General features: G+C 39.9%; 4 protein-coding genes across 6 annotated transcripts; 3 read left to right on the forward strand and 1 right to left on the reverse strand.

The window, feature by feature from the left end:
* The first annotated feature begins 2092 nt into the window (after positions 1-2092).
* Positions 2093-4174, forward strand: si:ch211-127m7.2. The gene is made up of 3 exons (XM_041037395.1): positions 2093-2344; positions 2436-2538; positions 3132-4174. Exons 1-3 carry the CDS (start codon positions 2229-2231, stop codon positions 3486-3488), a joined length of 576 nt encoding a protein of 191 aa, XP_040893329.1. The 5' UTR covers positions 2093-2228; the 3' UTR covers positions 3489-4174.
* A 1493-nt stretch (positions 4175-5667) lies between these two features.
* LOC121182557 (cell surface glycoprotein 1-like) lies at positions 5668-8538 on the forward strand. The gene is made up of 2 exons (XM_041039138.1): positions 5668-5818; positions 6766-8538. Exon 2 carries the CDS (start codon positions 6773-6775, stop codon positions 7763-7765), a length of 993 nt encoding a protein of 330 aa, XP_040895072.1. The 5' UTR covers positions 5668-5818; positions 6766-6772; the 3' UTR covers positions 7766-8538.
* A 1903-nt stretch (positions 8539-10441) lies between these two features.
* Positions 10442-20827, reverse strand: terb1 (telomere repeat binding bouquet formation protein 1). 3 transcript variants are annotated; one of them, XM_041039274.1, is made up of 20 exons: positions 20422-20827; positions 20176-20286; positions 19864-19995; positions 18986-19117; positions 18684-18744; positions 18440-18558; positions 18140-18268; positions 17853-18005; positions 17626-17757; positions 17331-17456; positions 16668-16810; positions 16203-16570; positions 16040-16110; positions 15842-15913; positions 15258-15494; positions 14002-14082; positions 13544-13609; positions 12305-12387; positions 10842-10997; positions 10442-10737 (listed from the first exon to the last, which is right to left on the reverse strand). In XM_041039274.1, exons 1-20 carry the CDS (start codon positions 20492-20494, stop codon positions 10693-10695), a joined length of 2490 nt encoding a protein of 829 aa, XP_040895208.1. In that variant the 5' UTR covers positions 20495-20827; the 3' UTR covers positions 10442-10692. The 3 variants fall into 3 exon arrangements, 2 of the variants coding, with proteins under 2 accessions (XP_040895208.1, XP_040895209.1); XR_005894125.1 differs by lacking the exons at positions 10442-10737; positions 10842-10997 and having other exon boundaries at positions 12313-12387; positions 14002-14080; XM_041039275.1 differs by lacking the exons at positions 10442-10737; positions 10842-10997; positions 12305-12387; positions 13544-13609; positions 14002-14082 and adding an exon at positions 14921-15005.
* Positions 20828-21691: 864 nt separating this feature from the next.
* Positions 21692-25105, forward strand: pdp2 (putative pyruvate dehydrogenase phosphatase isoenzyme 2). Its single transcript, XM_041039276.1, has 9 exons — positions 21692-21786; positions 22190-22315; positions 22447-22569; positions 22760-22879; positions 22968-23254; positions 23333-23438; positions 23521-23757; positions 23862-24161; positions 24296-25105. The coding sequence occupies exons 2-9, from the start codon at positions 22235-22237 to the stop codon at positions 24569-24571; spliced, it is 1530 nt and encodes a 509-aa protein (XP_040895210.1). The 5' UTR covers positions 21692-21786; positions 22190-22234; the 3' UTR covers positions 24572-25105.
* The last annotated feature ends 102 nt before the right edge of the window (positions 25106-25207 follow it).

Genomic DNA, 25207 nt, shown 5'->3' on the forward strand with positions numbered 1-25207 from the left:
AACAAGAAAACCATGTGAAGAGGACGATGCTGAAAGCAAGAGGAGATATAGATTAGATTAAGTGAAAATTACTCACTGAACTTTCCCAATAAAACTATTTCTGTCCAAGTCAACTTGGGTCACTCATGTTTTCTACATGATAGCTTCTCATCTGCCCTACTGAAAATAAAATGTAAGCAGATAAATGTCTTTGGAAATTCTAAATATTATTTTTTAAAAATGGGTTCTTTACAAAACTCAAAGTAAAGTCTTAAAATGGAACATTCTTCCTCCTGACATCAGTGCAAGGTTAAACAAAACCACAGTGCTGATGCTCTCATGTCACAGACATTTTGGCCACGTTTGACCTATAAATTCAGCAGGCAAGTAAAGCAGCGACAAGCCTTCCTCCAGTAGCAAACAGAAATCTTCTTAGCAAGGCCTGATCTGTGGATGTGGCAGCAAGCCTGGAGCAGGATGAGCCCAATGCCACTTTAGGTGCCTCAAAGATTATGGCAATGAGTTAATAATGATGATGAGTTATAGATAATATATATTTTTTTCATTTTGGTTTCTAGTAACAGAGGAACAATAGTGCTGTTTGTGGTTTGAAAGAGATGGATGCAGATTTGCAGGAGAGCTGTCTGGGACCCTCATGTTACACAAGTAATTGTTTCTTTCACTGGAAACTAGCATTACAGAAAAAAAGAGAAATGAGCATTAAATAAAATATAATGACAAAACATAGGTCAGCAATGCAGTTATTTTTAAAAAGTGCCTCTGTGCCTCTGAAATTTTGAGGATTTTTTTCCATGTGATACCAGTTCAGCCCTCTGATTACTTGTCATTCCTAAAATGCGCTGAACTTTAGTGCTTTAGGGGAAATCACATTGTGCGTGCATCTGGCTGCTAACATGCTCTTTGCCTTGAGATTTTTTTTCCCCCCTTTTTCCTTGCTTTTTAATTTAGTCAAATATACAAAGCTGGTCTTTGCAATCAAGGCCTAAGCACTTGTAGGAAGGGGCTTTAGAGACATAATTAAAAGGACTGAGTGAGAGAAGGCAGCTTTGGGCACAAAGTGACAGAAAGTGAGAGTCTGATACAAGGTTGTTTGGGACATCAGAGATTGAAAGAGGATGATAACAGAAAAGAGAGAGGAGAAAAGAGGGAAAAGTGAGAAAAAAATGTGTCATGCGACTAGACTATGGATTATCTACTGTTGGTCAGTAAGAACGAGGGGCACAGGGCTGGACGCCATTAGTGCTTCTCCATGTCCTCACAGACCCAGAATAGTACTTAAAAAAAGGTATCAAACAACTACTGGTATCTGACCGTATCTTGGAAAATGGGAATAAAAACAAAGAAATTTAATATGAATAATAATAATAATTAAAAATAAGAAGATAGCTTCAGACAACAGAAAGTCCAGAGTGAGAGATGTGACTTTGGATGATGAGACTTTGCAACACAGTTTTAATTACACACCACACTACTGCAACGCTGATTAATTCCAGCTACTACAACTTGTTCTGTGTGCGTGTTTATGTAAGTGTACTTGTACATTTGCAGAGATGGAAGTGAGTGAGGACAGTGAGAGCCACACGAACCATTGAAAACCATGGCTTTGTGAATATTATACTGTGCCTTACATTTACCACAATACATTTTTTATTGTACCAGTAAAACGAATAAATATATATGTAATCCTTTCAATATTAACTGGAGTACAGTCAGTAAGGACACAAGAATCAGTTAAGTTATAAGTTATACGATTATAAAAACAATTTGAACATGTGCCACTATTCCAGTCAAATCACAGAAAAACCTGCGATTTAAGTACCAAAGGCATATTTTTGCATAATTCTATTCTTCAGTTACTAGCTTGCAGATTCGATTAAAGACAAAACATATTATCATTAATTTTGTTTTTAAGGTTTGATACCAACCGATGGACCGGCTGAACTAATAAAACACAACCTAGATAGAGTAACTAAATGCAAAAACAGGAATTATGTGTTTAGAAAACAATGTTGCCGTTTACATTTTCTTGTGGCTGTTTAAGTGTTTGTCCGCTAAGTGGCGCTAAAGACCCAGTCAGCCAGTGTGGTGTCACGTGACTTCGCCAATGCCCAAACCTCGGTGTTTCTGTTTTGTGTTCGCTAATAAAAAGAAAAATGGTGGATAATAACACAACATCACTAAGGATGTGCACGCGACTGTAAGATTGTGTAGGTTTAAATAAAGCCAACATGTCAGGGAGACCCCGGGCGCTGCCGCCGTGGATGGAAAAGAAGAAGCAGGAAGTGAAAAAGAAGGAGCCGCTGGAGAACAACAGCAGCATGAGGAGGAAACGGAAAGCTGCAAGGTACACGACAACAATAACAGAACCGAGTCTGACTTGTACGATTTAGTCTGTGAAGTCACTGAAACAAACAACTGTGCTGGTGTGTTTTCAGAGCTGTTTTCTACTGTATGAACGAGAAAGAGCTGGTAGAAGCTGCTGTGTCGTTTCTTACCAACGGTACCTGCGAGGATGTGGCGCTTCTTACTGATCAGAAGGTGGCGCTGTTTCCTTTCCTTTTTTTAAACTTTAAAAAAGTTTCCATATCGGAAAAAACGCTGTTCTGAAAGTCAACTATTGAAACAGATGAATGAAAGAATTAAATTTTAATTATTGTGTAATTCATTTAACATATAACTGATAGGACGCCATGAACTCATACAAGCCAAGACCAGAGTGCTGCATCTGTACACCAGAATATTTTTTTGTCCAGTCGTTTTATAAAAAGTTAACACTCAATCGTGATTTGTACTTTACAAATTAAAGTGGAACATTTCACACATTCGGTTTTGTTTCAGTATATTTCTGAAATGACCGGTTTCTGTGAATGAAATTTTTAAAAAATGAGGACATGACGAAATTGTTTAGAATCCAAAAATGTAAAATAAAGGCATCACGTGTGAAAATCAAATATATTTGGATTATAATACATGATTTACACTTTTTCAAATACACCAAAAACATATTTTGTACACTTGCAGTTTTCCTAAAGATAACTTGCATAAGAGCAAAAGATATAAGATATAAGGATATAAAATGCAAGTTATTTCCTGAACTACTGTCTAAAACGTGTATTGTCCTGTCCAAACAGGTTGAGGCAGGAGACACCACCGTGAAGGTCAGAGAAAACCCTGTTTCTTCAAAGATAACAGCAAAGCCAGTTATAGAGGCTTTAGTGGAGGAGTCCTCAGACTGCAGTGATGCCCTTGAGATGACATACGTTTCAGAAACAGACTTGGACATTACTGAGATGGAAACTGTGCCATACACCAAGAGCCAGCAACAACAGGAACCTGAGGGTCAGAGGTCAGGACCAGTTCAGGATCACAGTGGCCTCCTTAATGCTGAATTGGAGGCTGAGAAAAGAGAGAAGCACTTACAGGTGCCAGCAGATGCAGCAGAGGAGGATGATGCCTTAAGGCTTGTGCGGGAAATTTTTTTCACCTGATAATGAACCTCGTTGAGTGCCAATGAAACATGCACACTCAGCCTTGTAAAGTGTTTGCAGCAAAGGAAAAAGCCTCTCTTATACGGGGTTTCCTAAATTACAGTTTAATGAGTTAGTCCAATCAGTACTTGGGGATCCACACAGCTCCTCCATAAAGCTATAAATTGGAGCACTGATCCTTTAATTGGTGACACTGGGATTTCAAATTTGGCCGGGCTCAAGAGGAACTTTATGGAAAAACTGACTCTAATCACCAACAATTTTGAATGAAAATGAGGAGTAAATGCCAGTTGTTAACTCAGCCTTAATCAAATTAACAGCTCAGTGGGATTGTTAAACAGCCAGGACACTTCTGTTATATATAGATAAATAATACTGCTGATCCTTTGATACTCAGTGTGAGACAAGCAGAAGTTGTGGTATTGTTACCACAGATGTTTTAACGTCTGCATGTGTGTAAGCCTCATTCTTTCTGAAGTTTCCATGAACAAAGCACTGAACACTTTACACCAAGTTTCTATTGATTTACTGGGCATTGTACTGTAGCTCTACCTGTATGAGGGCAAATAAAAAGATTTCCATGCTGGAATCAGTGTCAGTGAAGCACCATATTAAAGCCTTTACATCCATTCTGAACTGGAAGATCATAGAGCATACTCTTAATATTCTTTGTGTCTACATTTACTGTGTTAACTAGACATTATAGTTAACAATATGCTCCAGTTGATTTAGCAAAAGGAAAGTAAACTGAAATACAATTCATCATAATATGTCTCAGGCCATTTGTCATAACTGTTTACATCAGCATAGTTGTCAAAGCAAAGATTTAGCCACTGTTTAGTGAAAACATACGGAAGAACATGTAACAGAATAATACAATTATTACAATTTAATTTCAATCATTAAAAAAAAGAGGCAAAAAGGTTATAGCTGCATCAGGCACTCTGGCCTCATGATTTAAGTTTCCCTTCTGTTAGCAAGATGAAAACGACTCTATCTTTCTGTTAATTGTCCCGCACGCTAAAAATTCCACACACCCTGGTGGAGGCAGGGATGGTTTGGGCCCGTCTATTCCCAGTCAGGTGTCAGCCTCCTCCCTGACACACAGGTCAGAACAGTTGAGATAACCAGCTCAACCTGGACACCCACACAGATACAGTACCAGAGGGTCATGTCTTCCCAGGTTGCATAAGACTGATTCAGTAGCAAAGACCCAATAATGCCAATTAGGATGAGTGGGCATGATGCAGCCTGGCAGGCCAAACTGCACCACAGTGCCGATCTATCTTTGGCGTAGGCTGCTAACAGCATGGTCAGCAGGGCAAAGGCCACCAGTGCTAGTGAAACATAAAAACACAGGGTAAGCATTGCCGGCCAATTCATTTCAGGGTAGCTGCACAGTTTACCGTATTCATTTGTTCGACAAGTTTGAAAGGGGCTGGTGACGAAATCATTGGAGAGGGTGAACAACTGAATGAGGATGAGCAGGAGAAACACTGAAATCCAAAAGGAGCGCCCGGTGGGACTCCTCACAGAGAGAACAGTGAAAACCGCAGGCCGATGAGAATCCGTGACATCTGACCTGTAGATTCAATATTTACAGAAATCAATACAAACAATCATTTGACAAGATAATCATAAGAACAGTTATCAAAAATACACACAAACAAAAAAAAACCCAAAAAAAGACATTTAAAGGAAAAAAGAATTCACAATTTCTGCATGAACTTACATCATTATGGTCTGAATGATCTTCAGGAGCGAGCCTTGACTGAGATGCTTGTCAACTTCACACCTGTGCTGCAGCAATAAATGTGTCATGGGCTTTATGCTCAAATTTAACTAGGCCAGTTAAATATTTAGGCCACTTGCCCATCGCGATCACGTTGCATTTCAAGGAAATCAACATTCAAATAACTGGCTAGTGTTCAAATACAGTTATCTGATGATCATTTTGACACGGATGTGGCTGTTGTTGTTTTTTTTTTGTTTGTTTCTTTGTTTCTTTGTTTGTTTTTCGATAAATACTATTTCAGAGCTGGATTTTAGGTTTGACCGAGTAAAAACAAACGTCTAATTTATATCTTTGCTGTAAACACTTGGTGTTTGCGAGGTGACGACGTCAGTCTGGCTCCGGAAGCGCGGTGGTCAGAGGGTTGGTGCCGTGCACACAGGCCACGCATGAACGAGCACGGTGCGCAGCGGCGTTTGCGGAGCTGGCGCGCGCTTCCACAGGCAGTTTGACGCGCGGACTTCTCCAAGTCGAGAGTGCGAGACCATCTGCAACGCTTTCTACTTTTACTGCAACGCAAAAAAAAGGGGTTCAACAGGTTGGTTACACATCAGTTACCGTTATTTATTTTTAACTGCAAATTACAGCAGGGGTTGTTTTCGCCTCTCTACAGTTTAGACAGTTTTAACAGTTTGTTCAGCGAGAGGGAGGCGGGGTTGTCTGCAATAGTTTCTTTGTTCGTTTTGCTTTGACCAGCAATTTGTAGCAGTTTGCACAAGGAAATTGTTTCCGTTAATAATAATAATTAGAATCGGGATTTTTATCATGTCATTATGTTTAATAATAACACTGTTAGAGCTGCATGTGACTGTGCGGGTCCATGGCACTGACAGACAGCACATTTGGAACGAGGTGTGGTTTTTCTTCTTCTTTTTTTTGCAGAATAATTAGAAAATGGAAACACAGAGAAACCACAAACTATAATTTCCCTTTAATAAGCAACAATCGTTTCCACTGCGTGTCTGAGCTTGCGCAGAATTTATTTCTAATGGAAAGAGAAAAAAAAAAGCCTTGTGAGGTGGCAATCCAGTGCAAAGCAAACAAGAAAGAAAGAATCAAACAAACAAAAGCTTTCAATGATCCCCGGGCTCTCCAGAAACATTCATCATATAGACATGTCCATCTCCCAGCTCTGTATATAGCACATGCTGTTCATGCAGTCCGGGAAGTTTTCAAGAGAACATAATGTACCAACACACACAAACTGGGATATTTTTTTGCTCGACTAGTTAAGTCAGTTCTCACAACTTCAGGAAAGTTTCTCTCTGTTTTTTTTCTTTTGTTATCTTTAACAGTTGTGTATTCCTGAATTTAGAAGTAAAGCAGCAGCTCCAACTTAACATACAATGCCTGCATGTACAGGAATTTTAAGTAAAATTGAAAATCAAAGAAGTTCAGATTTACCTTTTGTAACCACTTTAAGAACAGAATTTGACATCTATTAATTTAAAAATGATTTTATTGTCATTTTGAACTTCTTTACAGGTTCATCATGGGAAACAGGTTCAGCAGAAAGCGAGACGCTCCAGCCAACAGTGGGGAAACTGCAGCCACCGAAGAGAAGACTGCAGAGGAGCCAGCAGCCTCTCGGCCAGCAGAGGAGTCTGGGACAACGCAGACTCCGGAGGCTGCTGAGACAGAGAATCTAGATGTGGTGGTGGGGGAGCCAGTGACACCAGTGGCACGTTTACCCAGTGAAGAATGCATATCAGAGTGTAAACTGGTAGATGCTCCCGCTGCCTCAGCCACACTTAATGATGCTGAACCAGAGCCTGTGGCAAAGAAAACCCCAGCTCCAGTCCAACCTGAGCCTCAGGTCTCAATCAGCAAACCATCGCCCCCAGAATCAGAACCAGCTGCAGAATCAAAACCTGTTGCTGAAGCTCAGCTTGTCCCAGAACCAGCTCCAGAACCAGCCTCAGAACCTGTTCCTGAACCAGAGCCTACCTCAAATCCAGAGGCAGAAGTTGAGGCTGTCCTTGAGCCCATCACAGAGTCAGTACCAGTACCAGTACTAGCTGAGGCTCTGGAGCAGCAGACAGACATGCTTACACAAGAATCTCTCCCCGAGCCAGCGCTTTCTTCACCCACTTTGATCGACTTGGCTGTCCCTGATGTCTCTCCCCAACCTGTTAACACTCCCCCCTCCCCAGCTCCCATCCCTGACCCAGTCAGGGCAGACGAGCCCTCGGACATCCCAGTGACAGAGGAATGCCAAGACAGTGCTGAGGCTGCTGAGAGTTCCACGTTTGAGCCGGGAAAGTCGGAGGAAACAACAGAATCTCTGGAAAAGCCGACGGAGGTGGAGGCCACAGAGAATTCAGAGCAGCTTGTGAGTGATGTCAATGTGGAAAGCGTGAGTGGGCTCCTACAAAACTTGGAGCTGAAAGGAAATGACCTTGTCTCTGACTTCATTCCCAGTGATGTCAAGATCCCTGATGACACTCCCATCACAGACATAAGCACGTCTACTGAGCTGATGTGAATCCTCTGAAGAGAATTCAAGCAATAAGTGAAATGGGTGTTTTTCTATGAAACCTCCTTAACCTTACACGTGACTTCCGAAAGAATTACAGATCCAATGGTTTTTTTTTTTTCTTCACTTGTGTGGCCTAATAAAGGCAAACTTTTTTTTCTCTTTCAAAATGAACCAAATGTGCCAAATGAGCTCTGGAACAAACTGATTTTCACCCCAAACTAAGTATTGATCCAGTGCTGTTTTTTAAATACATGTATACAGCCATATGTTGTGTGGGGGTGATGAGCAAAGGAGCTTAAACAGGACATTGAATACAAGTGTACTTAAGTGTATTGATTGACAACAGAGATCTTCCTCTATGCAAAATCACTTAGCAAGAATTAAATGCATTTCTCGTAGGGACTTGAAGAAAAAGCCATTACTACATAACAATCTAATAGCAAAAAAGACAGAAGGGAGTGTTAAAGAAAAAAAATCACATTGATTGAGTGCAAAGGGAAAAGTAAGAGCTTTTTGAAGCGGATAACTCAAAAGTTAATGCAAATGGACAGGCAAGGGACAGAGGCAATGCAACCAAAGATGGAGACCATGTATGACTACAGTATATAGAAGGATACCAGTATGAATACACATTTATGCCTTAACAATATTTGCCATATTTCTCTAATAGGAGTGACCATCTCCTTATTGCATTTTAATAAGGGTGTGTGTGTGTGTTTTTTTTTTGTTTTTTTTTTAAGTAGTGGCTTGCTTGTGAAAATAAAAAACATTATTCTGTGTGTTATGGTCATGCACCCTGTTTTTTCTTTTTTTTTTTTTTTTTTTAAACTAAAGGAAATGTTATTGTATGTTGAATATTTAGAGAATATAAATGAGGGAAAAGTAGAAGTTTAAGATAAAGGCGAGTTGGTGTGATACTTAATATTCATTAGGCCTCTGACCACAAGGCTCCAGATGTACAGTGACTCTAGGCTCGTCCCATCATTTTGAATCTGGAATGTGACCTAGCTGGTCTAAAACAGCAGGGGTGATTGCCAAGAAGGGATCTGTTCAATGAACAAATCAGAGCAATTGGAGCTTTCTTCGTTTCAGAGCATGAAGAACATGCCATTACACGTATGGGACACAGTGTACACATGGAAATCAAATTCTAGCCAACATGGCGCAGATCATGTAATAGAGACAGCGCCTTCTCACAGTCTTGTGGGAAAGAGGACGAGAGGGGAGGGAGGAGAAGGGGGAGAGACGAGGCCACATTCTTTCCAGAGGAAGGAGGTTTTCGGGGGGCCTGGGTCAAAAGTCTTGAATGTGACTGCGTTTCAGTCCATGAGAAATCTGCTCCTCACATGCCTCTCCCACCACACTCCCCCTGCCCTCACTGCATTGCTATCCCAACATCTTGACAAAGTAGTCACTTGGTTTCAGAGGCCACTTCTGCCTGCCTGAAAATTAAACTTAAAATAACTACTGAATTTGCCAATTTGACAGAAAGACTACTCAATGATTCTGCAATATCATCAAGATGGACAAGGGGGAGCTGATCACAATATAGATTATTGATATTTAATCTATAGTAAGTCCCTCTCCCAATAAACATTTTGCCTTGTCCAGTCACACCTAATGTAAACAGCCCACGCCTCAGGGCATGGTAACCGGGTAAGTCCCATGGTTTTGGCAACACACCGATGAGTCCCCATGGAAAGGGAGAGGCGATCTTTAGACAGTGATCTCAGTCAAGCTCGCCTTTAGTGAAGCATACAGTTAGCTGCTTCTTGATGCACACCGAGAATAGATAAGCAGCATGATTTGCACTATTTGTGATTCCTGTCATACCAGAGGCTTTCAACTCAATAAACAAGAGTGCTGGACTTCAGTCCCCCGCCTCTCCTTGCTTATTTCCTGTCTCTCTATGGACTCTGATGGCAAAAGCACAAAAACAAAGAAAACAGAACTTGGTATTTGCTTCCGTGACAGTGTATGTTAAGGAAGTAGCACAAATATGATTTTTAAGGAGTTTTTTTTTTTTTTCCTTTTTTGGGTCCAAGCTGAAGTGCAAGAACCACAGCCTTTGGATTATTCTTCTGTTTTTTCCCAAAAATATCTTCTTGTTAAAAATAAAAAGCAAAAGTTACCAAACTCAAATGCAAATACACAACATAACCGACTATAGTCAGTTCTGGCTCATAACTGCTGAAATGAACATCACTTTTTTCACTGATTAATTTTGACTATTTAAAAAAAAAAAAAAAAAACCCTTTTGGCTTTATTTTTGAAAATTAAAGTTCAATATTATCCAAACTGGTTTATCAATCTGAGCAGGCCTAAACAAGGTTGTGATACAGGATCGGCCCTTGGCCTTTTTACTGCCACAACCCTTGAAAATGTTGTGCAATCGCAATCAAATCTGGCAGCAGTACATGTGACAACACAGTGGCGCTGCACAATGTGGTGGTGATTCATCAAGAGTGCTACAGCAAAACAAGGACTTCACTAAAATGGCCTCTACTCAAAGGTTATACATATAATTCACACAGAAGTTGGCTCAAATTCAACCTTACAAAAAGTCCTAATGGTTTCTGATTTAGTCTCAAGTGACATTGAACATTTACTTCATAAACAGTGTCTGCAGCTACATTTTTAATCTAAAAAGTTTCTGAAAACGAGAAAGTTAAGACACTCAAACAACTGTTTTAATATATAACATATATTAAACAATTAGAAGTATTTGTTAATTATTAAGAGTGCAAACCATATACTAAGTACTAAAAATCAAATGAGTACTAATATATTTGAAGTACATGGAATATGTAAAGCTTTGGATACTTTTACAATCAAAACAGTGTTTTAAGATGGAAAGAATGAATTAATGCCTTTTAGATCATTCAAAGCTGTTGATTTCCAGAGGGCCATTATTATTGCTCTGCCCCAGGATCTCAGGACTTTGACAATGCACAGTCAGCAACTTGGGTTTTACCTTTCTGAAGGCAAAAACAAGAAGAGAAAGCAAAGCAGTTGATCTCAATGCATTTTGACAGTTATCTTGAAACAAGAACTACGTTATTTCAAGATTTTCTCTTGTTACCGTCAGCCGCCTGTATTTCTTGGCGAGGTCAACGTTGGTGCGCCCAGGTTGGAAGGGATATGACCACAAGATGGAGTTCCAAGAGAAGCCAAATCTCTTTACTCCGCTCAGTAGGTAGTGCACCTCCTCAAGGCTGAAATCCTTCCTCTTCCTTCTCTAAGAATAACAATAAGAACGACAGAAAAGAGAGTAAAGATTAGACAGATGGATAGGAGAGCACAGATTATGGCAGAAATCACATGTGCTTGGATGCACACCTTAAATCATTTAGTGTAATACCTGTACCTCTCGTCTACAGTTCAACCTTTCACAAGCTATCTGATTGCAATACTGTGCTTGTGCAGAGAAAAAACGGTTTCAACTGATAATCCTTCTCCACTGACACATAGTGGAGTTATTAAAACTCTAAATATAACAAAACTGAAAAAAATGGGAGCAAACTAAATGACAAACATCTGTTTATTGTTTAGTTATTCCTATTGAAAATAATCTACCCAAGCTGCCTGTGTTACTAATGTTATTAAACTCCACCAGTGGTTTTGCACATTTCAGCCCATTAACTTTTTTCTCTTTAAAAATTGTATAAATTACTCCCACAACCATCCTGCAAAGCATATCCTACAGTATCTATTTAATTTCCCATCCTTCAGGCAGCAACTGGTTTCAAATTACTCCAGTACATGGTGAAAATCAGTTGGCTGACACTTGACATTTTATGTTGCATAATCTCTTTTTGTGTCACAATTTACATTATAATGATATGATAGTGTAGCTCTAAGGATTGTATCAAAAGTCCTTGTACTGGTCTGTTAAGACTTATGCTATGACTCTGCTGTTTATAATGTAAAAGAATTTGATCTATTTGATCAATTAATTTGATCATTTTCTGTTTCTACTTAGATAAGTAAATATAGCCAGTTCTTTATTGTCTCATTTCAAGGAAAGCTTTAGTTGATTTTCATATTGTTCAGAAAGTAAGATAAACCTTTGCCAGGTCTGGAAAGTAGAGGAACTTAGTTTTAACTACTGGCAGTTCACTGGTTAAACTTGACTAGTCAATTAACAAATCCACTATAAACATTACTTTGGCGCTGGCTATTTACCTTACGCAATGGACTTGTACTAGCTTGAGGAGACACTGCAGATATGAGCTGTGTATGGAATCAAAATGCAGCATCCCCGTAATCTAATCAGGGTTTTTTTTTTTCCAGTTTGGTAAAATATGGGTATACATTCAAACATCTTTTCTCCTTTGTTCCATTGATGAGATTTTAATTTTAATCAGTTTTGCATCTCAGTATTACTTTTTGCAGAGCGCAGGCACTAATATGACAAAGCAGTGTTGGAGCTAAATTTGATGCATGTGTACAGTCATGGTAATAAAAAGCTGCTGGAAAACCTGGCCAGTCATTTAAATATCAACACATGTACTTTTGACAGAAAACATTTTTGTAAACTCTTACAGTGGAGCAGTGATCTGTGCTAGTCTTCGGCTCATCATCAAGAACACGATGTTTGCCATTATCCCCCCGTCTTCTCTCTGCATCTGAAACATAAAACAGTTTGCATTTGTGTGTGTGTATGTGTCAAAATGACTGAGAGGAGGCCAGGTTTTGCAACTCATTCTGTTACTCAACAACACATCAACTGGCCCCAGACTTAATACACAATAAGACACTCTTTTCACTCTTCCCCTACTCCTCTTTAGTGATATTACATCACTGATAATAGCTAATACAGCTGTTGTACAAATAATTATATAGAGAGACAAGAATGTCTGATGAATGAAGAGGAGGCAAGAGACCAGAAGAAAAGGGACAGAATTAAATCAGAAAAGAAGTATATTAGGGGAAGAGGAGAAGGATGGAAAAAGCAGATGAACTGGACGGAGAAAGAATGAAAATGTGGACTGTGCAGTGGAAGAAAAAAATATTCTAAGTGTGGACTCACACAAAGTGAGCACTGGAAAATGCATTTGGCTGAGAGGTATAAAGATACAGTAAATCTCAGCCTGACAGCACAGAAAGACTGCGCTCCACACCAGAGCCTCTGCATCCATATCGCACCACTATAGCAACTTTTAGGCTACAGAAAGTCTGACTTAGATCACGTGAACAGGCAATTTGGAAAATGAGAGGAGAAAAAGGAGCTGGATGGAAAATATAACCAAATAAATGCATATATACTTTACAGTATAATGATTATAAAGCAAGCCCAGAACATGCAAAGTCATAAGGCAGAAAACATTAAAATTCCTTTCCTTTCCCTTTTATGTCACTGGCATAACACAAAAGCATCAGAGCACACCCCGTCAGTCTTTCTTTCTCTCTCTCTCTCTCTCTCTCACACACACACACACACACACACACACACACTCACAGTGTTATACAGAGTGTGAAACAGCTTAATACAGCTGTGCTGCTCTGAACCAGCTCTGGCCTGTACTGTGAGAACACTGGCTGCAGTTCAACATTCCTTCTGCTCTTTGGTTTGTCTGCTGCCAAGAACACACTGCAGAGGACAGCTCCCACCACAGACTCTCAATCATAACATTCACACAAACTTAAAGTAATCTACTGTAAACACCCATATCAGGTATCACATGATGATACCAGATATCACGAAGAAGATTCTGCCTGTTAAAGTTATGGCAAATATAAGGGACAACAATCTATGCTGCTATGATGATATCACATACATACCGGTCTTGTTATAAGAGGTGACTGTCTCCTTTTTAGTGCCTCTGCGCAGTGGAGTCAAAGCGATGCCTATGATTCGTGGATGAACACAACACCAAAATAACACACACCAAAATGTATGTTGCATGAGTGGCTTACACAGAATAATATCAGGCAAGAGCTTGCAAGTATTCAGATCATTTGTTTAGCTTTCAGGAACAACTTTTTGAGACAGACAAGTTGCTTTCTGCACTAATGTGTTATGTCCTGACTGTGCTGTTTAGTTTTGTTGTATCAGATACTATTGGCTTGCGTGGTTGAGAAGACATCTTATCTTTCCTGTGCATTATTTATTCATTTTCACACAAAATTTTATTTTATGATTTATTGCAGATTTGTTAGATCCAGGTAGGTCCATTCCCTATAGTCCTTTGAGACACCCTTGTGTTAAGAAGCTGTATGAAAATTCACTTGCTTCTCACCATTGTGCTTCCTCCAGTGCTGTTCTGGCAGCGAGCTCTTGCCTTTCAGAGCTCCTTTACGTAGGGGAGTCAGGGAGACCTCTTTCGCAGTGGAGCAGAAATGAGACATTTTGTAGCAGTAGTTAAAGACGACAAAGTGTGTTTCCTTATGAGGTTATTAAAATAACAGTTACAAAGTAATGACAAGGACAATAAAACTGATTGTTCCCTATAAACAGTTTGGAACAACAGCAACACCCGTGATGTATGCGTACAGTCTGAAAGGTTCTCTCATATATAATCAACTCCACTCAGGATCTCATATATTCAGGGGTAAAGTTTATACATTCATCTTGACTGAGGTAATGCACTTAGATGAATTTCAGAGGGGATAATACCAGTCCCCATATTTTACAAATACAACCTTTTAATGCTGTCAAGAAATAAAAGCACAATAACCATAATTCAGTGTACCTATGACACAAGGCAGAAATGTAGCCCACGCCCATGTTTTTAAATCTGTATATAATATTTGCTGCCAGATTCTGTAATATTCAGCCCATGCTGCAGTAACAGGTTAGCTAATGTTAGCCTTACAAGGCTATAGTGAGTAGGCTCACAAAATGTAGAACTTGAACAGCCAAAACAAAACATAGAACATGTAAAAAAAAAAAACACACACACACACACACACAGGTGTCTTGTAACTATGAGCACCCATAAGAATAAGAATTGTGTCTTTGTGCACGTGTGGTACAAAGCCCTTCATTGTGCATCACCTTGTGAACTGGGTGTTTGTCATACAACTTTCAAACCAAGGCCAAAGTGAGTACACACAGAAGCTGTAGCAGGTGACACCTCAGTTGACACAATTGCGAGTAGGCCTCATTGTAGCTGTGGGCCTTTTCTGTGATATTCATTTTACTTGGTTAATTACCTGTCCGTGCTTGGTGATAAAGTGGTAGTTTTAAATGACAAATTGACTGACATGATGTTATATTGTAATTTTAATTATTGTAAATAATCTGCAATAAAAAAAAAAAAAAAAAAACACACCACAAATTTTAAGAATCACTCCACAGTTCAGAAAAATAAGTTCATTCAAAATAAAACTGCTCTCTTCAGCTAAACAATCAATTTCATAATCCTGTTGTGTTTTACAGGAACCTATTAGTATGGCTGGAATGTACTCTCTGACCAATCAGATTGTGAGGCTGGAACTACACTGTCTGATAAGGTGGTTTTACTGTGTAAATTCAAATGTTGAAGCCGCTTACCGCGCCAGTATTCTCGGTTTCTTTGTGGCTCTGCTGCTGACGCTCTCTCGGAGCTCTGGTCTACCAGTTCCACAGTGTTGTCCTGGCTCTCTGTCCTGAACATAAGGCTGCAGTGACGAGTCCTGAATTGCTCTGTGGCTGCTTGGAGAGATTTGTGCATGTCACAGCTGTGACGGCATGAGCTTTGAAGAGATGCAAAGGTGCGACTGGTCACTTTCTCAAAAGGCAACACACAGCCTGAAGGAGAAAGAGGAGATGTTGGAGAATAAACACAAGATCCATTATTGACTTTACACTGATTAGCTGAGTATCACCTTAAAGCTCAGAAGTATGAAAATAATTATGATTGCTTGTGTGGCCTAAGCCCTCCAGTCCCAAGGTTCTCCAGTAACCCTGGACATGTAAAGGTCAATAAGAACCACAGTGTGCTTAAAATGTCTGGAATCACATTAAAATAACTTCAAATAGAAATGAAAAAAAAAAACTACTTGTAAAAATACAGTACAGTCTCTCAACTCTCAACAGCCATTTCATATACAGGACTGAAAACAATTCACTGAGGGGGTAGATCTGTGTTCTCCTACCTGCACACCGAGAGAGTGAGCGTTCCTCTGCTGTGGTTTCCCCCTCCTTATCCATCTCCCAGTCTTGTAACTCTAAACATGAAAACACATTACTTAAAATAACATGATATAAACCACACATCTACAGAAAACAAAATCAAAGCAAAAAAAAAAAGTTGTTTTAAGAGTGTGTTAAAGACATGAAGCTCGGACTCTTACCTTCTTCATCAGGACATTTTTTTTTTTTTGGTACACTGTGCCTCACTGGTGCGGGGGGCTTAAACAGCTGACTAAACAAAAAACAAAAACAGAAGGAAAAGTAATTATGAAAGCTATCATTTAATTCGAATTTTTCTGATTAAGACGTATTAACTCCACTAACCTGTGTGCTGTTTGTAGCTCTGTGCCTCCCTCTAGTGACTGTGCATAAGAAGAGATTAAGACTCCAGTACCCTTGCACACTGAACACCACTCATCCCTTCCGCTGGTTTTAGCCCTCTCCTCCTGAGTACTGAAACTGGAGCTCATATTCTTCAGTTCACTGTCATTCTCCTTCATGATCATGTTTCTAACAGTTTGGGGTTTAACACTGTTGTTAACCCTTGCTTCTGTATGCTTGTGAGTGTTGCTGTATTTATATGCTGTGGATTTATGGCACAGAGGTAGAGGTAATGCAGGAGACAGAGAGGGTAAAACAAGCCCTTTGGTTGAAGTTTGTGGGCCTTTGTCTTCCTGCTTATCCTCAGCCTCCTAAAGTTGAACATTAGCACACATCATGAGTCACCATGATACTATACTTACTCATTAAACAGCAGTAATGTGTGAATACATGTCTAACATGTCTAACCTCTGCCTGTTTCTTCTCTAGCAGGTCAATCCTGCGCAGCAACTCCCTGGCTGAGCTCCTGAAGCTGTCCATGTCTGTAAGGGGCTCCGTGTTTTCATCCTTCTCATGTCTCGCTATCAGACCAGGCACTGCCAAGGACATGGCTTCAGAGGTAAACACAAACAAGTCATTGTGAGAACTCCCTATTCGACATTCTTCCCACTAATTATTAATTAATTCATTCTCTCTATTCATTTGATCTATTGTTCTCCCTCAGAAAAGCTGAGGAAATCTGTTAATTCAAACATGCAAGAGTTAAGTGAAGGGAATGTAAACACTCCTGTGACACATATTTCACACAAAAAGGGTTAGAGCAGAAATGAACCCTGGTCTTCACTGCCTCAACAGTGCGACACTGAACCGCCCTGAACCCAGAGTCTCCATTTGATGCTTTCAACAGTATCTGTCATTTCTCTTTAATACACAAGAGTAAGAACGCACATTTAAATAACTGAATGTTTCCAAAGTTAAATCAACACGTGCTGAACATACTTGAGTAGCAGTGTGCAAGGCTATGGTAAATTAAAAGTTTTATGTTCTTCAAATTAGAGTTTTATCTTAAAAGATACTACGATGACTGCAAAATAGTTGCATTATGATACAAACAAAATTGCCATGACTTACTGGCCTGTTTGCAGGACTGCAAAATGAACGTAGCAGCCTTCCTAACCTCCTCGCTTATGTCCTCTGTGAGTAAAGTTATGATAAGGGGCAGGCCTCCACACTGCACCAACTGGGACTGGTGCTCCTCTAAAGAAACACACAGTTGAGAAACATTTCAAGTTGTACTCTCAAGGGAGGGAAGACAGCTAAAAACTGTAGCAATGGGTGACACTTTCTAAACTGTTTATAATATGAAGTGGAAACGTACTCCAAGCTACCAGAGAATATAAGACAAAAAGCATGCAAGCAGTCTTACTGGAGGCCTCAGTGCAGTGGCCCAGGGTAAGTAAAACTGGGAGCCTGTCTCCAGGGTCCAGGTTTGGGCTAGCCAGCAGGGAGATGAGATGGGACACTATGCCATACTGAGCCAGACCTGAAGCCAGAGCAGCTAAAAAGAGTACACTGTCAATGGAGAGGAAAACAATTTGGTTGTTTGTGTGACTGTTATTGTGCAATGTGCATGTGTGAAAGAGCAATACGCACAGTTATCATTAATACACGCTGACAGGGTCTTGGATATAATGACAGAAAGTTGACAAGACAACAAGCTTGTATCTGCCACAGAAGCTAGACGAACCAGCGAGAGAGTGAGAGTTTCCAAACCACCCGAGGCAGAAAAACTCTCCTGAACATAGGCTGCAGAAACAGAAACAAATGATTCATTTTAAAAAACTGAATTTATTGGATTTTACTTTTTATTTGAATGTTTTACCCAAAGATAATAAAAAAAACCAACAAGTTTAATATAAGTTATTTTTAATCTCACTCACAGTTGTTGGCAACTGTCATTGCTATGAAGGAACATATTGACTGAAAAATCTCTGTGCGTGGCAGAGATAACCGCTGAAGCCAGATTTTTACTATGGGAAAGGCTGCCACACAAATACGCTGACCCTCCTCTGAAAGACAAAAGATGTAATTGAGCAAAAACGGCTTTGTTCTTACTCCAGATACTTCCAAATGCAGTATCCAATGGCTTGGCTTGAAAGTAGCGGCCAGGCATGGCACGCACATCACTGTTTTACAGATTAACACTTCCATACATGGCACAAATACAAAAACGACATTACCATTCTGAGGATTGTTGACACATCCACAGAGGGCACTTGACACAGATGCCCAGAGCTGGTAGGCGTAAGTAGCATTAGCTACAACTGAAGTTTCGTCTGTGGAGCGGGGAAAAGTGGTCCTGCAAAAATATATATAATTAAACTTATATGTTTGTCCTTATAGGAGTTGGTTTCTTAAACAAAATCTTTGTCATACCTGAATTTGGTGAGACTGATATCAAACCATTACATCACTGAAAAGTACCTGAAAAGATCCAGAAGAATATCCAGACAGCCAGTGGTTTGGACTAAGGTCTGTCCTGATTCTGAAATTGCACAGAGAGACACAAAGGCTCTACTAAAGAAAGGTAAGATGATCACATTTTCAGGAACCTTTTTTTCCCCAACCACATTTTGTTCCTCATATATGAAACTGCTTTCATGAGCTTGAACTTAACCAAAGAAAATCTTATCTAAAGTGAGAGAAAAAAGTGCACGTGTTACAAAGCTGATCCTGTAGCTTCAATGCTTTAATTCATTATGTCAGCAAAGGAGCCTTGATCTTACTGTTGTTGGCCACCAACACAGACAGCAGATAGACAGATACTCTCTTCTGTGTCAGAGGGATGTTTTCTTTCATCAACCAGCAAGCCAGATCTGCAAATGTCTCCTTTCTGCATAGGGAATTCTTGCAATACACTACCAGAAGGAAAGATAAATAGTATATTACCAATGTGTAAAATTGACTTTAAAATGATTTGTTGAAAACACCACCAGTACTGTTCACATATGACAGTATACAGGCTTGCTGTACACTTTTCAAATGAAATACATAGCATTCCATACACTGGGACTGGCACTAAGTTGCACTAAGTCTTTTTTAAGTGTTTGTGTTATTTATATGTGTGCCTTTAAGCCGGGAATCTCTGTAAAATTTCGTTGTGCTTGCATAATGACAATAAAGACTCTTGAATTCTTGAATATGATGCATATCAGTTCAGGCCTCTGATGCCAACATTTCAAATATGAATATGTGATAACTGGGTGACAAAGTTGTCCTGTGTATGTCCTCTGCAGCTTTTAGTATCTCACAATCTACAGGTAAATGGAAAAGATTGTCATTAATAAAGTATATAGTTTGCAAGTAACCTATTATTTACTCCTGAACTCAAGTTATTTACCATTTTGTCAGCTGGTTAAGGGCAATTTCCTGCCTTCTCAACCTATACATATACAGCTTTTAAAAGTTAAGCGATTAACTATGGGCCTAAATGTATCCATGGTTTTTGTCTCTGTAAGCGCAGCTATCTCTTTGGAGAGGACGTGCACATTCATCCTAGGCTTTAAGTGCTGCAAAGTGCACTTTTTCTTGGACTGCACAGGATCCTTCACAAGATGCAGCTCTGAATCTGGATTCTGCAACTGTCACATATTTACATGCCTACCATTGGCCTCTGCCAGCGTTCCAAGAGTAAAGAGGGCAGTCTCCTTAACATCTGAATGAACAATGCTGGATTTGGAGAGGTTATACACAAATGCCACACCTCCCATTTCTCTCAGGAGGTCCACGTTATCCTCTGAAATAATGAAAAAATTAAAAGAAGCAGGCAGTTGAAATGTATCATGTCAAGATGTGATACTGGTTAAGCAAATACATCATTCACTTCAATAATTACAAACAAAAACGGTATGGTGTGGCTGTGTGTATGAAATTGTTGGGGGCAAAGATATTTCTGTCATTAAAGCTTCACAATTACCTCTGTTTTCACAAATAGAGTGAATGGTGAGAAGAGCTTGTTTCTGTAAATCCGGACATTTCCTCTGAAACTTAAGACACTCCAGCAGCAAGCTGAGGTCTGTCTTTATGGCTGAAAGCAGAAGGAAAAAATTAGCAAGGCCTTGTTAACCAAACATGCATTTGTAAAAATACAGTACAATGGAACATTAGCTACGTCCATCTTCAAATACATTTATGCTATGGTATTAGCGACGGTGTCACTTACTGTTGCGGCTGTTGGAGCAAGACCCTCTCTTATCCATTTCACTCTTTAAATTACTCAGTGGTCTCAAAGCCATTAACAAAGACCAAAGATCACCCAAGTCACAGTATGGCTAATTTAATATCATGTCCTATTCACCACTTTCAGATGTCGCGTTATTTTGTGCTGACAAAATGCTATCTTTTTTTAAACAGCGGCTTAGCTAAGCTAGCTACCAAAACTTAAATAATCACGCTAATGTTCACTTCGGCTAAACCTGCCGCTCTTTCAAAGTACAAATTTTCTTCAAGCTAATGTCCAAACTTTTTCTTCATAAGTAGCCAACCGCCATCTCTTAACAACAAAGGTTAAATTAAGTTTAAGTGACAAAACATAAAGTTTAGCCAACATTAGCTGTCGCGTTCTGTCTTTCGCGAGTCGTTGCTCCTGGTGACGGAACGTCGGTACTTTACGTTACCATAAAAACAAACAGGGTGTGGCCCACTACTTCCAAATATGGTTGGATGAAAGCTAGTAAATTGTACAGGTGTGCCTATCTTGTAATGAGGAGGGAAACAGCTGACAAACGTTAAATACTATGCGTGTCTGTTTATACGCCACGATTTAACAGAAATCCAGCAGGAAAAAATATGTTATGCAGTGTTTATGATTTTGCTTGCTGCGGGAGGGAGGGGGCTTTATTCCTATTTTTTTGTAAAGTTAGTTTCCATGATAGATTCAAAGCACGCAACACCTCTCCTGGATGTATTACCCGCTTATCTACCTACATAAATAAAAAATAAAAAAAGAAAGAAAAAAAATCTTCCCTCTTCAATGTTTCTTCAACAACATATTATTTATTCCATTTTATGAAAGAACGCTGTTGATCATGTACCATCTCCAACAAACAATTCAAAAATAAATCAATTAATAAACAACAACAATATAAACAACGTCAAATTACATGGAATATAAAAATAGAGCTCGTGCTTTTCATTAAAAATTTCCAAGTAAACACTGGCTTTGATTTCAGGGTAATACGTCCAGTCGTTTATTTGCTTTTGTTTTTCACTTTAACGAATTAAAGCACTCTGAGTCCACATAGTCCTCGTTTTTCTACATATAAAAATCTTGGCCTGGAGAAGAAGTAGAAAAGTTTAAAAGGTTTATTTTTATTTATTTATTTATTTATTTATTTATTATTTTTTTTTTCTAGTGTTGTTTCTTCCAAAATCAAGTCCGCCTGGCTGAATTACTGTGCGTCTACAACTGTGCGTCTGACGGCAACGTCAGACGTTGTGGCACGTCGGCGTTACGTATGAAGTTGGTGTTTTGACGATCGGCTTGGTTTTGATTCATTCGCAGGGTTACAAAGTTGGTATGAATTTGGTAAGTTGTAAATTTATTTGTTGTGCTAAAAATATATACCACATCACTGTGTGTAGACGTTTAGCTCAAGTACAGGTTTTGGTTTAAGGTACCTAATATGTTAAACGTTAGCAGAGCTAGCCGGCTAGCAAGCCAACTCCACGTTTTATGAGCTGTCAGCTCAGTGTTATATAGCTAGCTCGCGCCTGTAAACATCACGGACATTTCTTAGTAAGAGTTATTCTGCTTGGTATTACCGTAACGTTATAGCATCTTGATTATGGCGTTAATGAAGAAGAATGGCTAATTCACTAGCTAGCTTGCTATCTAATTACGTCAGCTCATTTCTGTCGTGTTTTCACAGGAATCGTGCTGGTATGACTATAACCTGTTTCATTTTCTTTTCCCTTGGTATACACATCAGGGTGATTGAACTGCACAACACTCTGCCGACATCGTAGTGTTAGAGATGTCTGGGCGTGTGTACGCCAGCATCCTTCAGAAAGCTTCAAGCTACACACTGACACTTTCTTCTACTACCCCATTACAGGTTTGTACCCTGAATCATTTATTATTTAACTCAGGCTATTGCATTTTTATATTGTTGTTGTCTCTCTCTCTCGTTTTTTTTTTTTTTTTTTTATTCAGTATGCTCATCTTGTAACATTTCAATCTTATCAGCCTCGACCAGCCCAACTTTGTCACTTTGTCACTTCCCGAGGGCGACACCTCTCAACTCGCCAGGATCTTGACTTCCAGCTCAGCCGGGTCCAAATCAACAGTATTCTTCGATCTAATGAGCAGGTAAGACATATCATAATGTCTCTTTTCAGTATGAAGAAGACATTGACACTATCTACACAGACATGTTGGATATTAAAACCTACTGTAGGTAAGCACAGTAGTGGGGTAGGAGTAGGGTGAAAAGGCTTGTTGTTTCTACAGATTAATAAAAAATCCTGTATATCTGTGTGTATGTCCATCTCTGTTTCAGATTGTGAATGTGCCAGAGTTTGATGTCAGGGGACTCAGTGCTGTGAGAAAGTTTGAAAGTAACCAGCTACCTGCTAACACACCTAATGAGGACCGACGCAGTGCAGCTACCTGCTTGCAGGTATACATCATCTCTGTCTATACATCCATCTTTCTACTTTTCTCCCCTTTTTTGTAATATTTACTTGAGTTTTATGTATCTTCTCTAGTCAAAGGGCATGCTCTTTGGAGTGTTTGACGGCCATGGGGGTTGGGCGTGTGCCCAGGCTGTCAGTGAGCGACTGCTGTACTACATAGCAGTTGCAATGATGCCAAAACAGAGCCTGGAGGTGCTTGAGAGATGCATGGAAGATGGCAGACCTGTTCCTCCCATCTTGCAGTGGTACAAACACCATTCAGACTTCAACTATCGTGAATCAGCTTCACTCTACATCGACCACCTCAGAGTTTTCTGGCAGGAATTACTGGACAGTGAGGATCATGGTGAAGGCATGAGGTAAATATACATGTCCATGTCTACATTTAATTGCTTTTTGTTCTTTTACATGCCACCATCATCTCCCTTTTCTTTTAGCCCTCTAGATGCTCTGGATTGTGCTTTCAAACGGCTCGACGTTGACATCTCCTTGGAGGCTCAAGTCCCTCTTTCCAATGACCTGATGAAAAGCACAGCTATACAGGTAATAAGATAAACCTTTCTTTGCTGCTTCAGTGTTTTCAAGGCCACACAGTGTTGATACACACGCATCATCATCTGTTCAGGTGGCTTTTGCCGGTTGTACTGCTTGTGTGGCTCATGTGGGAGCAGACGGGATCCACGTGGCGAATGCTGGAGACTGCCGAGCAGTATTGGGGGTGCGGGAGGAGGACGGTTCATGGAGCGCTTTACCCCTATCTCAGGACCATAACTCACAGAACCATGCCGAGGTGGAGCGGATCAGAGCCCAGCACCCACCCTCAGAGAGAGACACGGTGGTCACAGATGACAGACTGCTTGGGGTGAGAGGTCTTCATAACTCAACAGGCACTGTACAATGAGTTAACAGTTACATTTTAGGAAAAAAAGTCACTGGTCCTAAACTTGTTTAAACTTGCGTTGTCAGATTCTGATGCCCCTGCGTGCGTTTGGTGACGTGAGATTCAAGTGGAGCTGCGAGTTACAGCAAAGCATTTTAGCCAGCCTGGAATCGGGAGTGGATCTCGACTCTCTCAACCTGTACCAGTACACTCCACCCAACTACATAACTCCTCCCTACCTGGACGTCACACCTGAGATAACATATCACAAGCTCAGACCACAGGACCACTTCTTGATCCTCGGCACTGACGGGCTGTGGGATGAACTAGATAGTAAGGAGGCTGTACGACTGGTTGGAGAGCACCTGAGTGGAATTCACCTACAGGTTTGTGTGCGGAGTGAAAGTGACGTGTCATTGTTATTCCCCTGATTCACAGCACACAACTTTTATAAGATTAAGAAGAATTAAGAACAGTTTTATAAAGATTAGATTTCTAACTGTCCCTTCTTTATTCCCAGGCTCCAGTTTCTCCATCTGAGAGGCAGCTGAAATTGGGTCAGATGCATGAACTCTTACTGAAACGCCGGGCCCGTGCCTCCCCCGCCCTAGACACCAACGCTGCCACACACCTCATCAGACATGCACTTGGCACAGGGGAGTATGGTGAACTGTGCCAGGAGAGACTGGCCTCTATGCTCGCTCTGCCAGAGGACCTGGCTCGAATGTACAGGGACGATATCACAGCTATTGTGGTGTATCTGAACTCTGACCTAGCCAGACCTCACCACAGTTAACAGAATGTTGTTGTTTTTTTTCTTGATTTTCTTTTTATTTTTTTTCACAGTGCTGGACAGAGATAAAACATCTTTTGAGATACAAATCACAACCTGTTACATACATTAATTTCTAAATGTTTTTAACTGAAGGGACAGTTTTCAGTGTTTATTGTGTACAGACACTTTTCTGTTCAGTAGGCTTATAACAGGTTACATATTCATAACCACAGTACTCATCAGGTGTAAATACACATTTTTTGGCCCTTCATTGTATTCATGACTCACTCTGATTCTTAGAAGTAAATACAAGGCTACAGAATATTGCACACACTCACTTCCTTGTCTTGTTCCTTGTCTGCATTTATGTTTCTATTTGTCTTGTTTTTTAGACAATCCGTCTCAATTTTTTTTTGTTTACGTTTATGTAAGCTGTGAATGATATTTTTAAATTTGTGTAAATGTACTGTCTTTAATGTGATTGTCAGATGTATTTAAGTTGACACTCATTGGAAGAAATTGGTGTAAATGCTTAATATTAAACGACTGAGAAATAATTTGAATTTGCTTGCGTGTTTCTGATTCACAGAGACATTTCAAGTAAAAAGTGATGTAATGTGAGTGTCAGAGGCCAACTTACATTTTGCAAAACATAGT

The sequence above is a fragment of the Toxotes jaculatrix genome, chromosome 5 (genome assembly GCF_017976425.1).
Source record: "Toxotes jaculatrix isolate fToxJac2 chromosome 5, fToxJac2.pri, whole genome shotgun sequence".
In the NCBI taxonomy this organism is placed as follows: domain Eukaryota; kingdom Metazoa; phylum Chordata; class Actinopteri; family Toxotidae; genus Toxotes; species Toxotes jaculatrix.

What these genes read in the sequence shown, in the direction of transcription:
- LOC121182557 (XM_041039138.1), top strand. Translation starts at nt 6,773, where the DNA reads ATGGGAAACAGGTTCAGCAGAAAGCGAGACGCTCCAGCCAACAGTGGG.
- terb1 (XM_041039274.1), bottom strand. Translation starts at nt 20,494, where the DNA reads ATGGCTTTGAGACCACTGAGTAATTTAAAGAGTGAAATGGATAAGAGA. An exon ending in TGTGTTGGTGGCCAACAACA is followed by an intron (nt 18,745 to 18,985) that starts GTAAGATCAAGG and finishes GTGCAATTTCAG; the next exon opens with AATCAGGACAGACCTTAGTC. An exon ending in CACCTCTTATAACAAGACCG is followed by an intron (nt 12,388 to 13,543) that starts GTATGTATGTGA and finishes TTTATGTTTCAG; the next exon opens with ATGCAGAGAGAAGACGGGGG.
- pdp2 (XM_041039276.1), top strand. Translation starts at nt 22,235, where the DNA reads ATGTCTGGGCGTGTGTACGCCAGCATCCTTCAGAAAGCTTCAAGCTAC. An exon ending in TTCTTCGATCTAATGAGCAG is followed by an intron (nt 22,570 to 22,759) that starts GTAAGACATATC and finishes TCTCTGTTTCAG; the next exon opens with ATTGTGAATGTGCCAGAGTT. An exon ending in GTGCAGCTACCTGCTTGCAG is followed by an intron (nt 22,880 to 22,967) that starts GTATACATCATC and finishes TATCTTCTCTAG; the next exon opens with TCAAAGGGCATGCTCTTTGG.
- si:ch211-127m7.2 (XM_041037395.1), top strand. Translation starts at nt 2,229, where the DNA reads ATGTCAGGGAGACCCCGGGCGCTGCCGCCGTGGATGGAAAAGAAGAAG. An exon ending in AGGAAACGGAAAGCTGCAAG is followed by an intron (nt 2,345 to 2,435) that starts GTACACGACAAC and finishes GTGTGTTTTCAG; the next exon opens with AGCTGTTTTCTACTGTATGA. An exon ending in CGCTTCTTACTGATCAGAAG is followed by an intron (nt 2,539 to 3,131) that starts GTGGCGCTGTTT and finishes CTGTCCAAACAG; the next exon opens with GTTGAGGCAGGAGACACCAC.